The sequence below is a fragment of the Chenopodium album genome, chromosome 13 (genome assembly GCF_948465745.1).
Source record: "Chenopodium album chromosome 13, dcCheAlbu1.1, whole genome shotgun sequence".
NCBI lineage: Eukaryota > Viridiplantae > Streptophyta > Magnoliopsida > Caryophyllales > Amaranthaceae > Chenopodium > Chenopodium album.
This window is the reverse complement of record NC_137846.1, coordinates 50,584,226-50,599,380: the sequence shown is the minus strand read 5'-3', so window position 1 is coordinate 50,599,380 and position 15,155 is coordinate 50,584,226. Positions and strand designations below refer to the sequence as shown.

The 15,155-nt window shown below is 34.2% G+C and overlaps 1 protein-coding gene across 1 annotated transcript; it reads left to right on the top strand.

Moving 5' to 3' along the window:
• The first annotated feature begins 6,559 nt into the window (after window positions 1-6,559).
• Window positions 6,560-9,592, top strand: LOC145575665 (putative sesquiterpene synthase). The gene is made up of 7 exons (XM_081633488.1): window positions 6,560-6,691; window positions 7,026-7,302; window positions 7,729-8,101; window positions 8,270-8,488; window positions 8,593-8,731; window positions 8,869-9,120; window positions 9,288-9,592. Exons 1-7 carry the CDS (start codon window positions 6,560-6,562, stop codon window positions 9,582-9,584), a joined length of 1,689 nt encoding a protein of 562 aa, XP_081489614.1. The 3' UTR covers window positions 9,585-9,592.
• Window positions 9,593-15,155: the final 5,563 nt, after the last annotated feature.

Genomic DNA, 15,155 nt, shown 5'->3' with positions numbered 1-15,155 from the left:
AAGCGACACAATAGCTTAACATATAGAGTTAGGGTTGTTCATAAAACAGTCCGGACTGAACCACCCCGGACCGAACCCGGACCAGATCGGACCGAATTAATCGGTCCGGTCTTCGCGTCTTGAAATTCGTTTTTTCGGTCTTCGGTCCGGTCCGGTCCAAAATCCTATAAGAAATGGTCTTGGACCGAACTGATTTTTTTATTAAAAATATGCGTGAAACCTTAAATAATGGTTAAAATTATCCTTAGTAAGCTTAGAAAACTTTAACTTTATAAGTTATTTTCACTAAACATACAAAAAAAAAGACGTAAAAATTACGTTAAAATATAGTTTTTCCTTTACTTTTTTCATGTTTTCCATAACTTTATTAAAAATTTAGCATTCTTTTTAAAAAAATTCTTAAATCGGTCCAAAGCGATCTGGTCCGGGTTTTGGACCGATTCTTTCGGTCCAGTCCGGGTTTGGTCCTAGCTTAATCGGTCCGGTCCTCGGTTCTTAAAATTCTAATTTTCGGTCTTCGGTCCAATCCGGGTCGGTCTGGTCCGGTCTTGACTGATGAACATCCCTATATAGAGTCGCCTAATAACTAATAAGCGACTTATATAAAAGCTATCGAGTCGCCTCAGAGGCAACTCCTAAAATTGGAAGCTATCGTGTCAGTGGCTGTGGAATCGCCTTTGAGGCGACTCGTTAGATCATTTACAGACAACTCAATAGGCGTTTTTTGTAGTAGTGCCCACATCAGACCATCACTACCAAAAAAATAAAAAAAAATACATGATAAATTAATAGAAAACAGTAAACATATCTTATGAAATCTTCAAATGTTGGTTTATATAGTAAAATTCGACGATGAAAGCCCCAGATTTGGAGTTTTCCACTACAAGAAAAAGGACTAATTCCGACGGACATGAAAATCCGTCGAAACACTTAATTTCCGACGGATTTATTTTTCGTAGGAAATTTGCGACGGATTTGGAATTTCTGTCGAAAATCCGTCGGAAATTTATGACGGAAATAAAATTCCGTTGTAAATTAAGTGTTTTTCCGACAGATTTTATTCCGTAGGAAATTTCCGACGGAATATTCGGTCGGAAATTAAAGTTTCCGACGGAATATTATATGTGTCCGACGGAATTTAATTTTTTTTTTTTTTTTTAAAAAAAAAACCCCAAACCCTAATTAAAAACGGCGCCCCCCTCCCTCTTTATATTCTAATTTCTCTTTCTCTCTCCTCTCTTCTCACTCTCTCTCCTCTCCTCTCCTCTCCTCTCTTCCTCTCATCTTCTGAATTTCTGCTCCTCTCTCTTCCTCACTTCTCAGTTCTGACCGTCTCCTCTCTCCCTTTTTTCTTTTATATATATATTTTTTTTTATTTCTCCTCATCTTCTTTCCTCCTCCTCTTTCTCAATTCTCACCGGCGCCTAAGTTCTCTTGCTTTTTCATAGTAATGGTTTATACGGTCAAATTCGACCATGAAATGTCTAGATCTAGAGGTTTCAGGGTCGAATTTAGCTGTATTAAACCAAATTTGGCTTGAGATTGGAAGCTTCGGTTGTTAAGGTATGTTTTCTGGTTTTAATTTTTCATTCTTTTTTGTTTTGTTTTTTTTTGTTTATTGTGGCGGTGGTAGTGGTTTTTGGTGGTGTTGGTGGTTTTTGTTGGTGGTGGTACGAGTTTGGGTGTGGGTGGTGGAAATGGACTTAGGGTTAGGTGGGTAGGGGTTCTGGTGGGTGTGGGTGGTGGTACGGGTTTGGGTGTGGGTGGTGGAAATGGACTTAGGGTTAAGTGGGTAGGGGTTCTGGTGGGTGTAGGTGTGGGTGTGGATGGCGGTACGAGTTCGAGTTTGGGTGTGGGTGTGGGTGGTGGAAATGGACTTAAGGTTAGGTGTGTAGGGGTTCTAGTGGGTGTGGGTGGTGGATCGGGTTAGGGGGGCTGGTGATACGGGTTAGGGGTGGGCTTGTGATACGGGTTAGGGGCTGGTGGTGGGGGGTGGTAGCTGGTGGTGGGATGTTTTTTTTTGTTTTTTTTAATAATTTTCCGACGGATTTTCCGTCGCAACTTATCGAGGGAATTGTGTCCGTCGGAGATTTACGACGGATTTATCCGGTGCCGGAAAACCTCATCCGACGATCGAATTCCGTCGGAATAGTGTTTTCGACGGAATTTTCGTCAGAAGGGTCCGTTTCCTACGAACCATTTTCCGACAACCTGTTCTGACGGAATTCCGTCGGAAACGAGTTTTCCGACGGATTTCGGGGTTGTTCCGACGGAATTTTCTGTCGAAAACAGGCTATTTTTTTGTAGTGTTCATGCTCGAATCGACCTAAAAAAACCATTAATTTGTTGTGTTGTGGTCAAATTGGATTTGGAGTTGTGGATGTAGCAAATAAAACTTTGGTCGGGGTTTTCATGGGTGGTTGATGTTGGTGATTCTTGACGGAGAGAGAGAGAGGAGGACTGAGAGAGAAGAGGAGGACGGAGAGAGAGAGAGGGAGAAGGAGAAGAAGACCGAGAAAGAGGAGGGAGGAGGGAAGCGAAGATGAGAGAGAAAGAGAAGGAGAAGATTCAAAAGAAGAGAGAAGGGGAAGATCGAGAAGAAGATAAGAGGAGGGGAGAGAGAATGAGAAGGGGAAGAAGTAGGGATAGAAGAGGCAGAAATGAAAGGAGGGGGTTGGCTGTTTAGGGTTTGGGTTATTTTTTTATTAAAAAAATTGATTCCGATGGAAATTTTGTCGGAAGTTTCCGATGGATATAAATTCGGTCGGAATTTATTTTTTCGACGGAATATTCCATCGGAATATACATATTTTCCGACGAAATTTTTTTCCATCGGAAATTTCCAACGTATCTTTTGAATATCCGACGAAAAATAAATCCCGTCGAAAATTTCGGATTTTCCGACGAAATTACTTGTTCGTCGAAACCAATCCGTCGAAAATCGACCTGATTCTAATAGTGTTACTCGGTCAGGGGTCACGCGAGTTACTCGGTCAAGGGTTACTCGAGTTACTCGGTTAGAGGTTACTCAAGGGGTTACTCGGTCATGGGTTACTCGATTTACTTGGTCAGGGGTTACTCGAGTTACTTAGTCAGGGGTTATTTAAGGAGTTCTGTCAGGGGTTACTCGAGTAATTCAGTCGGGGTTATTTAAGGAGTTCAGTTTGGGGTTACTCGATTAGGGGTTACTTGAGGATTCAGTTAGGGGTTAACTAACCGAGTAACTTGAGTAATCCCGACAACTTAAGTAACCCTTAATCAAGTAACTCGAGTAACCTCGACAACTCGAGTAACCCTGACCGAGAAACTCGAGTAACCCCGACAACTCGAGTAACCCCTGACCGAGAAACACGAGTAACCCCGGTAACTCGAGTAACCACTAATCGAGAAACTCGAGTACCCTTGACCGAGAAACTCAAGTAACCCCGACAACTCGAGTAACCCCTAACCGAGAAACTCGAGTAACCCCTGTTGCACTATATAGCAGGCCACATATAAAAAATTGAGTTAAACAACTAAATTTTGATGCGACATAACTTATACTCCCTCCGTCCTATAATATTTGATAAAATTTACATTTTCGTCTGTTCTAAAATACTTGACACGTACCTAAATATGGAATGGGACCACTAATTAAAAAATATTTTCCTATACTCTCTTTGGACCACAAACCCCAAAACCTAATTGTAGACATCTAAAAATGTCTCCCCAAACCAAACACGATGATGGACATCCTTTCATCGTCATTGTTGGTCGGTTCAAGTATTTAATCTCGAAAGTGCTTAAAACCCATATCCAGTCAAACATATTAAGTCAACAAATCAGTCAAACCATTTATTCAAACTCAGTCCAATTCATATTCTAGCTGAAACCCTTTTAATTCATTTTATGTTATTTATTAATTAAGTCGAATTAATAAATAATAAAAACCATAAGCCTGAAATTATTCCAGAATAGCTGAAACGACGCCTAAATAACACGCACTTAATTGTTAAGCAAAAAATAAAATGAATCTTTATGGTTTTCAGGAAAACGCGTTTACCGTGTCATGGCAGATATGCGTGCCGCGTCACGGTATTCCTCGCCGTGTCGTGGTATTTTGTGTCGTGTCACGGTATTCTGCACCGTGTCACAGTGCACACGCCGTGACGTGGCATTTTTTAGGGTTTCTGTGCGGTGCCTTTTCACTTCTAGGGTTCCGTGCTTCACCCCTCACATTTTCTCTATAAATATATACGAACTTGATTTCCTTAGTTTCGGGGCACCAACAATCATTCTCTTCTCTCTCTTAGCCTAAACACTAGCCTCCCTATTCTCTCATAATACTTCCCCTAAGAACTCCAAGGAGTCCATACTTGACCCAAAGTTCTATATTTAAACCAAGGTGTGAAAGCAATTCAAGGAAACGCGGAACGTGAGTAGTTAATTCACTTAATTACTCTTTTTATTATTCTTGTTGCTAGTATCATGATTAGGGTTAATATTATGTTTTGATTTGACTAGCGATTTATGGTTGAATTGCTTCCAATATTAATGTTGATTTTATTATATTTTATGATCACTATATTATGTTTAAAGGGAATATGTAATTGAATATAACACTTAATAAGATAATTTGGATGACCGGTTTAGGATATTTTTTAATCTTATTGTGTTAATCGAAGTGATCACAATATTTTAGAAATATGTATTGCATTAATATTCAACAAATTTAGCCTAATATTAGTTTGGAGCAAATTGAATCTTTGTTTGTATGGCTTTGAGATCGCAGGAAACACATTTCACAATAAGAATCGAGTAGAGGCCCATACAGGTGAATGTGACTCCATGACTCACTTCGTACCATCATCCACGATTAATATTCAACCAAGTTTTTAAGGAAACCTTACTTTCCTTGTCCCTAATCGTATAATGTCAATTCCCACTTCCTATGAGTGCCAAGCATATTCACAACATGTTTAACGTAGGCGCGCTTCGAATGACACTTACACTAATACAATTAAATCCTACCTTTTCTCTCTCCTCACTACCCCTACATCTCCACTTTTTTTTTTATTTTTATTTTTTTTTTATAATACAAAAATACAAAAGAGAATCCTTTATATTATAAACAAATATTTTAAATGGATTCACATGTAGTTTTCTTAAACTACATGTCCACCCAAACGTCCCAAGTATGATGGTACAAAGATAGTATTATTAACTTTAAATTTGTGATTTTGAAAAATTAACTTTTATTATTATATTCTATATTTATTTTTGTTTATACATAATTTTTATTTAAGTTCTCCACTTTGACTGACACACTTGTTATTACAAAATTTTGACTATTGATATATTTAATTATATATAAAGTCAGACTCACTTCACCTTAAAAAAAAATAATATTCTGTTAAATTAATTATAGTTCAGTAAATAAGTTCAATCTAGTAAAAATATTTTCATTTTAGTTAATATAATTTCACTTCAGTGAAAATCAATAATTTTACAGAAAAATATAATATAGAATCAATAAAAGTAATTGTAGTTTAGCAAAAATAATTTCATTTCAGTAAAGTAATTATTTAAGTTTAGCAAAAATAATTTTAGTTCAGCAAAAATAAGGTGATATGAATAAAGCGCGCGTAAGTATAAATTGTAAAAAGTTGATATTTGAAATCTATGTATTGACTACTGAGACGATTCTAACACACGCTCAGATTATTAGCCTTAATGTTATGCATGAAGCATAAACACTGGACAAAGAGGTGTATTTAAATAATGTTGCTACAGTAAAATTGGGGCACTTTTTAAGGGGAAAAAAAAAGGGAGTAATACATGAATAATATTTACCATATCATCACTTGCATTTGCCAAAAAGCTGCCTTATATTGTTATTAAGAGCTTTTCTGTAATCAGTAAAGAGTAAAGACACCCTTAGTTGTAATGAAGTGTCATTGTGTCAAACAAAGGATGTAAGTCATGCAACGGTGTAACCATAGTATTAAATTTATTCAAAGCCAAATTATTGTAAAGTATACTACCTCCTTTGATTCTGTTAACGATTTTATTGTTATTATATGCACAATGATTAAGAAAAGGTTAAAGAATAAATATAAATAATGTGTGCAATGTCTAAATTTTGTGTGGAATAGTAGTAGGCAGTAATATCTAAATTGTCGCAGTAAAAAAAAAAAAAAAAAAAAAAAAAGAAAAGGTGGAGACTTTTTTTTTTTAATTTTTTTTTTTAATTTTAAAGAATCTAATTATCATAATTAACAGTTTAAAAATCATTTGTAAATCCAAACAAATATCTAAGAAGATCAAATTATTTAATAGTGAAATGTATTAATCATCAAAAGTATGTACTAGTTACTAATTCGTATTATACAGTCACGCATTAATAATTTAACCTAACGTTTAGCATAAATAAGTATGTATATATACATATAATAAAACATATATCTACCCAATAAAATAATAGAATGCCAACAGTATATAAGAACGGTGGAAGCTAAGTTTCTAACACAAAACAACTGAATACCAAAAGAAAAAAAAAAAAAAAAAAGAAAAGAAAAGAATGGAGCAAATTATTACAAATTGTTCAAGCAATGGACATCAACAAGATGAAAAACTGAAAACACGTCCACTGGCACACTATCATCCAAAGCTTTGGGGTGACCATTTTATCAATTACACTCCCCCAGACGAGGTAAATTTTACCTCGTAGTATCTTTACATTACTGTCTTTTATATCTTCCTAATAAACGTATAAAATAATACGGGGTAATTTTTTACTTGTACCATACATAGAGTATTATTGTTGTTTATAATACCTATATTCTATTTGGGATATTAAAACAACTACGGAGTAATTTATAATTCAAGTTGGAAAATTCTTATTCAAGAATGTACGTCTCAAAATATTGTTATAGACGACTTGTTATTTTTTATCGTGTCATGTTTCATAATCACTTAGTGTGAGACGATCTGTTGTACAACTTGCTTAACTAATTATGTACTTGGGCTAAAAATGGATGTTGTAGATGACTCAACGGCGAAGAGAGGAAGAAACGAAGAAGCTGAAAGAGGAAGTGAGGAGAAAGCTTTTTGGCGTCGCAGTAGATCCAAAGGAAAGGCTAGTACTAATTGATGTTGTGGAGCAACTTGGGATTGCATACCACTTTGAAGATGAAATTGAAGCCAACTTACAACATTTTAACAAGACTTATTCACAAAATGATGTTTCTTTTGAGGATGACCTTCACTATGTTTCTCTTAGATTTCGTCTCTTAAGGCAACATGGCTTTTATGTTTCTTCTGGTATGTACGATTTTCTACTTTTGCATGAATTATTACAATTACATACATTTTGTTTGATATTCCCATTGTTATTATAATTTATGTTTGTTCCATTAAAATCTTTAATCAGAGTATTGTTCGATGATATAAGAAAGAACATAGTACGAGTTATATAATTATACACAGTACATTAGAAACAAAAAGAAATGGAGTAAACAGTACATACAATATTTTTATGATCAAAACTTATTTATTAATTCTAAATTAAATTTTCTCTTTAAAGTTATTGATTTTTACGGATTAAAACTTACTTTTATTTAACTTATTTTACTAAATCATATTTTAAATAAGTGAAGAAAACATGTATGAATATGTGTTGTCATATTATCATTATTTTGTACGTAGTTACCACTTACAGGTCCAATAATATGTTTAATGATAAAATAGATCTCTTCAACAAGTTCAAGACCGAGGATGGAAACTTCAACGACTCCTTGACAACGGATGTAGCGGGCATACTTAACTTGTATGAAGCCTCATATCTTAGGGTCCATGGAGAAAAGATCCTCGACGAGGCGATTGAATTTACAACAACTAAGCTTAAATCAATGGTTGATCAACTAAGTGATCCCTTAGCAACTCAAGTTACTCAAGCCCTCAAGTTGCCTTTCCACAAAGGCGTCACTAGGCTATTGTCTCGATACTATATATCCACATATGAAGCTGATCCTTTACACGATGAAATTCTACTCAAATTTGCGAAATTAGATTTCAATCTGCTCCAAACGTTACACTTGAAAGAACTACGTGACCTCTCCAGGTACGTAACAAATAGTGATACAGAGTGGGACTCTGTTTTATATTGTTATAAAGCTCGACATGATATGACACAAAACAACTAAATTCAAACCCTTACACAATATTTAATTTCTTTTTCGTTGTAAGTCACCATATACTAATAAGTTTTCTTTCATATACACCTAATTAGGTGGTGGAGAGATCTCAACTTTGGAACAAAATTACCCTTTGCAAGAGATAGAATTGCGGAAGTATACTTTTGGATGTTGGGAACTTTCTATGAACCTCAATATGCAATAGGTAGAGAAATATTTACGAAATTGTATAAGATGACATCGGTTATGGATGATACGTATGATGCTTATGGGTTCTTTGAAGAACTAAAAGTGTACACTGAGGCTGTCCAAAGGTTTGTACATAAGTATAATGCATCTTTTTATTCGTATAATTTTTTCACTTGATTAAAAAATCTTGTATGTTATATCAATAAGAAATTTATACGTACATTATTAGGTGGGACAAAAGCAGCATGGACCAACTTCCTGACTACATGAAGCTTACTTATGAGGCTCTCCTTGATACTTTTAATGGATTTGAACAAGCTTTAGCCGAAGAAGGAAGATCGGAGCTCGTTCCTTATGTTCGAGAATTGGTATGAAAAACATTGCTTTAGTTATGATGCGTACAATCACTTTAGTTACATTTAATCAATTACATGGTTCATATTATACGCTTTTGTTTATCATGGTGATAAAGTAGTAATTTCTCTTTCATATTACTATTTTATAGATGAAAGCTCAATGTCAAGGGTACTTTCAAGAGGCCAAGTGGTGCCATGAAAAATATGTTCCAACATACGACGAATATCTCAATGATGCTGCCATTAGAACGGCTGGCTACACCCTTATGTCTGGGACAACTTTCTTAGGGATGGGAGAATTGGCAACGAAAGCAGCCTTCGAATGGGTAAGCCAAACCCCGAAACCTGTCAAGGCTTCATGTATGATTGGAAGGCTCATAGGTGACATGGCTAGTTATAAGGTAATAAGGTTATGAGTATGTACACTTTCTTGCTTTAATCCAACAGTTATACTACAGTTTTAAGAGAAGACTGTCTTAACTTTGTTTACCTTTCTTCTATAAAAAAATCAACAATTATATGTCCTTGTTGAGCTAACTTATATTCTTTTGGGGGTTTACATCAACAGATTGAGCGAAAAAGAGATCATGTAGCATCCGTTGTAGAATGTTACATGAAGCAATTTAGAGTCACTGAGGAAATCGCCTTGGAAGAGCTTCATAATGTAGTGGAGGATGCATGGAAGGACCTAAATGAAGAGATGCTTAGGCCAACAACATTTCCGAGGCCATTAATGAATCGAATCCTCAACCTCTCAAGAGTCATTGAGGTTTTCTACCGGCTTGGTGAGGATGATTACTCGATTGTAAGCAAAAATATGCAAGAAAAAGTTCAATTGGTTCTCATTGATCCTGTCAATGTTTAATTAAGCTTGTAGTAGCATTGGTTTATGTAAAAGGTCGGGTTATGTATGCCAATATGACCTTTCAAGTTGTTTTCGTTGTTAGCTTCTCTAGAGAAAATGTTGTTTTTATTAGTTTTCATTTGAATGTGTTAATTAAATTTTTGTACTGTAATTTTTAATAAGTCGGTGATGCATATTATTGTTTATATAAGATTTTTAGAACATTTTATCTTTTATTAGGCATTTTTCTCACAATTATTTTTTTATTAGATACTTCGTAGTTTCTTACAAAATTTGAATTTTATTAGGTAGTTAAATCCAAAGATAAATCATAAACACAATTTTTGGCTTATTAGCTAAATTTGAAATGACCTTGCTTTTATACTTGTATTTGGTAATGAATTTAAAGGGAGGCCAATTTATTTCCTTAATAGAGAAATTTATTTGTCAGTAGTTAAAATTGTCATGTTCTTTCATATGTTGTTGGCTAGGGTTATTTATTCAATGGTTACTCGGTTGGTCAGGTATTACTCGATCGGTCAAAAGTTACTCTCACACAAAAAACGCGCTAACCAATTGAGTAACTCTAGAATAAGTAACCCTTGATCAACTGAGTAACCCTTAAATAGATAGCCCTTTAATAAGTATCGTGACCACATGGTGCATTGATGGATCTACATAGTAACATTACAAGGGGTAGCGGGTAGCATGTGCTACCCCTTTAAATTAGTATAAAAATTTTAAAACTGCATAATGATGCTGAAAGACAACCTTTGCTGCAGTGGCAAAGGAGAATTTTAAAAACTTTGCGGCAGCAATCAGGGTTCAAATCCTGCCTTCTCCTTTTTCATTAACTTTTTTCTTTCAAAGTAATTTAACCTGTCCTTGCTGTTTGTTCCAAATCAAATTTCGCATGCACTTTATTTATTTAAGAAAAGCATTAATAAAATTAAGAGTAATTTAAATTTCTCCATTACTCTTAATAATAATTTTTTTTTCTTACAAACTATTTATGGAAAATGGAATATTTTATTAACCGTAATGATGATTTAGATATGAATTGGAGTACAAAATACTAGTATTAATTAAAATAAAATAGTTTGATATTTCATATTATTATGGCAGGTTTTATTTTATTGTAATTATTTTATATACTACGTATTATGTATAATATATCTTAGTATTGTTTTTTGAATAAGTTATCCGTCAAATATATGCATGTCCAAAATCAAACTGTCAATTAATAAGAAACACAACAGTGTACTAAACATTGCATGCATCAAAAAAATCATTTGGTTTGTTATTTTGCTAATCGTTTTTGGGGGAAATTTTTAATATGAATTGAATCCTTAAAATAAAATTGGGTTTTAATTTTAGTTCTAAATATTCTTAAACAACTATGCGCTCTACACTATCCCTGACTGAAAATCCTGGATCCGCCACTGACATGATGTGGTCGATCCGCCACTGACATGATGTGGCCAACCACATACTCTCATCTTCCCTATTTCTACGAAACAAAAAATATCATGAAACCTAAAAAAGAAACCAAAAAAAAAAAAAAAAAGGATCGTTGCAATCTACAAACCTCCATTTCACGCGTTTACCGCGAAACCATTCACCGCCATATAAAGTACGATTATACTACTCCTTCGCGCTGAAAGTTCCGCAAAATTCACTACTTCAACCTTTCTCTCTCTTCTCAATCTTCCCTTAAATTCAACATTTCCGATCGAAACACTAACCTTAACCCTAGATTATCTTTCTTCATTTTAACTCTTAAATTTGTCTCCGATTTCATAATAAATCTTTCATTTTTGGGGAGAATGTTTCCATTTTCTGCAATTTCACTTGTTTTTGCAACTACATAGTGTCAATTACTGTTTTAGATCGGAGTATGCCGGTTTAATCGGAGGTGATTTTGGTAAATTTGTAGATTTTTTGGGGAAAGTTTCAAATTGTCACTTGTTTAGGTAACTAAACAGTATTAATTAGTCTTAAATCAGTGGCAATTTGTCCTTGAGATGGAGTCGATTCCGGTTCATTAACCGGGTTTTATGGCGTTGATGGAGATGATAGAACTAGTACGAGGTAAAAATCCATTTTTTTTTTTTAATTTGATTGTTTTGTTTTTTAATTTGAGATTTAGTGTTTAGATTTATTGCCTTTTTTGTAAATTTTTTCTGTTTGGTTGGTTGATAAAGCTGTTGAGAAATGCAACAGTTATATACAAGTACTTAATTGCTTTTATGATATGAGATTTATGAGTTGTGATTGTCTTGTGTTTTTGGGTGAAAACGAAGAAGATATTGTGGGGGTTATGTAATTGGAATATTTTGAAATAGGAAGGCTAAATTTGTTGGTTCTGTTTTAGTTAGTATTTACTGTAGTACTTGTGGGAGTTAAAAGATGCTGTTGTTACGGGTTATAGTCGAACTCATAGTGTTGTTAAATTGACCTCTTGCATAGTAGTTGCATACAAAGCGGGAGTTGTTATTCTTAGAAAAATTCTGGAGTTTCCACTCTTATAGAGTTAGAAGTGGATTTTGGTGATTTAGATTGCTTCATCGTTTTGATGTTTTTAGATTGCATTGGTATACAAGTGGGAGTTGTTATTCTTAGAAAAAATCTGGAATTTTCCACTCTTATAGAGTTAGAAGTAGATTTTGGTGATTTAGATTGCTTTGTGGTTTTGATATTTTGGATTGCATTGGTTATTTTTGGCTACGAGTTTTTATAGGTTTTGGAAGTGATAGTTGTTGTGCATAGCCTTTGTTATCTTTGGTATGGGCTAGTATGGCTATTTTCAACTTGTGGATTTGGGAATTGCTGTGATATTTTATAAAGTATCTTAGTTTTGAGGTGAGTATGGGATGTCGAGTATTGACTATTTTGGTCGTTGTTGTACATTTGATTTGTGGGTTATGGGTATAATTTGCAAGAGGCAAGAGCTGCTGATTTGAGGATTAGAAATTGTATTAAGTACAAAAGAGACTAAGGGAGTATGATGATACCTCATCTGAATAAAGAAACTCTATTATGGATTATTAGATCCTTGTGTTTGTTCTAGAGAGAGAAAATAAACGTTTTTCCCTATTTTATAGGCTTATGGCAGAAAACAGTTGTGAAATTACCTTCAATTTCAATTTTGATGTTATTGTAAACGTAGTGATTTTTAGCTATTTTTGTAAGAAAATATTTTGAAATGTCCTATTACTACTATAAATAAGCTTTTAAAGTGATAATCCTATAAGGTTTCAGATATGTGAGGTGATGTGTACATTTAAATATGATTGCACCTTTTTTTTTCTTGATATTGGATCTAAATTTTTCAAAACTTTTGTACTATATTTTATTGATGGCCAAATCATTTGAAAATTTTGAATTCTTTCAAATTTGCCTTTGTAAAAAAGGTGACCTGAAACAGCTTTTTTAGAACTAATTCGTCTTTTTTTTTTTTTTTCTTTTTCTTTTCTATTCTTATTAGTTTTTAAATAAGCTCTAAGAATCAGACATGGTGTCTTAAGGTTTTCCTCCTCTCATGTGGATAGAGTTTTTGCATGTAATACTGGAATTCTAGAAAAGGATTAGGAATTGGCTGACTATCGTCTTGCTGGTCATGAAGATTTTTCTCTCTGGAAGAATTTCGAAATGGTCAATTGTTGAAGTCATTTTAGTATCTCTTTTGATGGTATATAATATTCTGGGGACTAACGTTATGCAAAGTGCTATTGTCAAATGTCAAGTGGTAAGGGTCCTTCTAGATGATTTTATTTTGAAGGGGGATGTTGGATGCAACTAAATGGGTTTTTCTCTTTTTGTCGTTGAAAAAAATTATAATTGTTGTGTTTGCGTATTGTTTTAGGATTGATTGACAAGGGGTGTTGTTGTGAAGATAGAAAGTTGTGCAAAGATTTATAGTTTGATTTAGAAGAATGATGAAGCTTCATTCAGTGAGTAGCTTTTTTGGTAAAGATTCTGGTAGACATTATTATGATGAACTTAAGTTTTTAACGAATACTACAAGAAGGGGGAGTTGAATTGTAGTATGACAGATTTGTCAAACTTTTTGCTGAAATAAAAACAAGTAAGCTAAAGGAACTGAAAGTGCAAGAGAGATTTTACGTGGAAAACTCCTTGGCCCTAAACAAGGAGAAAAACCACGACCACTTGGGATTTTAGGAAAAGAATCTTCACTAGAATACAGCAAAAGGACCTATTACAAACTAAAGACTCTAACTTTGAGTCTCAAAGAACCCAAAGCCCCAAGGAACAAGTCACCGAACTTGTTACTCTTCTCTTTCTCTTTTCTTTTTCTCTTTTCTTTCTCACTTCTCTTTTTCTTATAAACAGAAGTTCACTCAAACTTCTCAATTTCCCAAATTACAACTCGAAAGAATAAACTCTAGTATAAAGACATTAAAACACTCTATTTCACTAATGTGGAATTGGACTCTTGGCTCAATTTAAAGAAAACAAAAACTTAAATCTATGAGCACGGGTAAGTTTTTCCAAGTGAAATCATCTGACTATTTATAGACCAAAATTCGTTTTGGAAAAACTTCTCTATGCAGCTTGTCCATGATGCCACTACTCCAACCTACTAACAAGAACACGTCCTAAAATCAAGGGAATGAACTCGTTAATGTGCAAGATCATGATATGGGAAAGATCATGGGGAGTAGGCTGCAAGTTTTGGAAAACTAAAAACCAGATTTTATTTGTCCAACTGATTTTCGATAATGAATAAAATAAAATCCTTTTTATAAAATAAAGAGATAAAATTTTAAACTCTAACAGTTTTCCTAAAACTAAGCATGCACAATTTAATCTTTTTGGACCAATTCCACATAGCTATTTCAAATGCAATATTATCCTTATACTTACATAAATCATAAGATATAAAAATTTATTAGTTTTCATGTTTCTATGATGAAGCTTCTACTCCGAGGCTTTTGTTCCTTGGAAGGAACTTCTTTTCTGTGGTGGAGCTTCAGTTTCATGAGGGGAAACTTCTCTTCTCAAATCTTCATTTCCGAAGCACCAGTTGTGCGAGGGAACTCTTCTCTTTTTGGATTGCTTTGTTCCTGGTTGTGTTGTTCCTCATGGTATCTTCGCAAGACAGTCAATTCTCCTAGTCATTGCAACTGATCACACACTCAAACGATCAAGCTCTTATTAATTTTTAAATAAGTTAGGTTGTGTCATCATCAAAATCATAAAGTCCTACAGGAGCTTGGGATACCGAGTTCTGAGTATTATGATGGTTAACTTTTAAATGTGTATATATGTAGTATATGTTTTGAGGAGGGTATGGGTTGCTGATGTCTGAGTATTTTGATGATTTTTGTGTATTTGGTTTCTAGGTATATTGGCTAAAGGTGAGGGTTGGTGATTTGAGGATGGGAAGTTGTGTTAAGGACAAAGGATTACTAGAGAAATATGACTGTAGCTAATCTAGCAAAAGTAACTCTCTTTTGGTTGGTTTATCAACTCGTGAACCTCAAAGAAAGCGCTTTTTGTAAGATTTTATAGGCTGATAGGGAAAAACAATTGCAAAATTGCTTACATGTTTAAGTCCATTGGAATTGT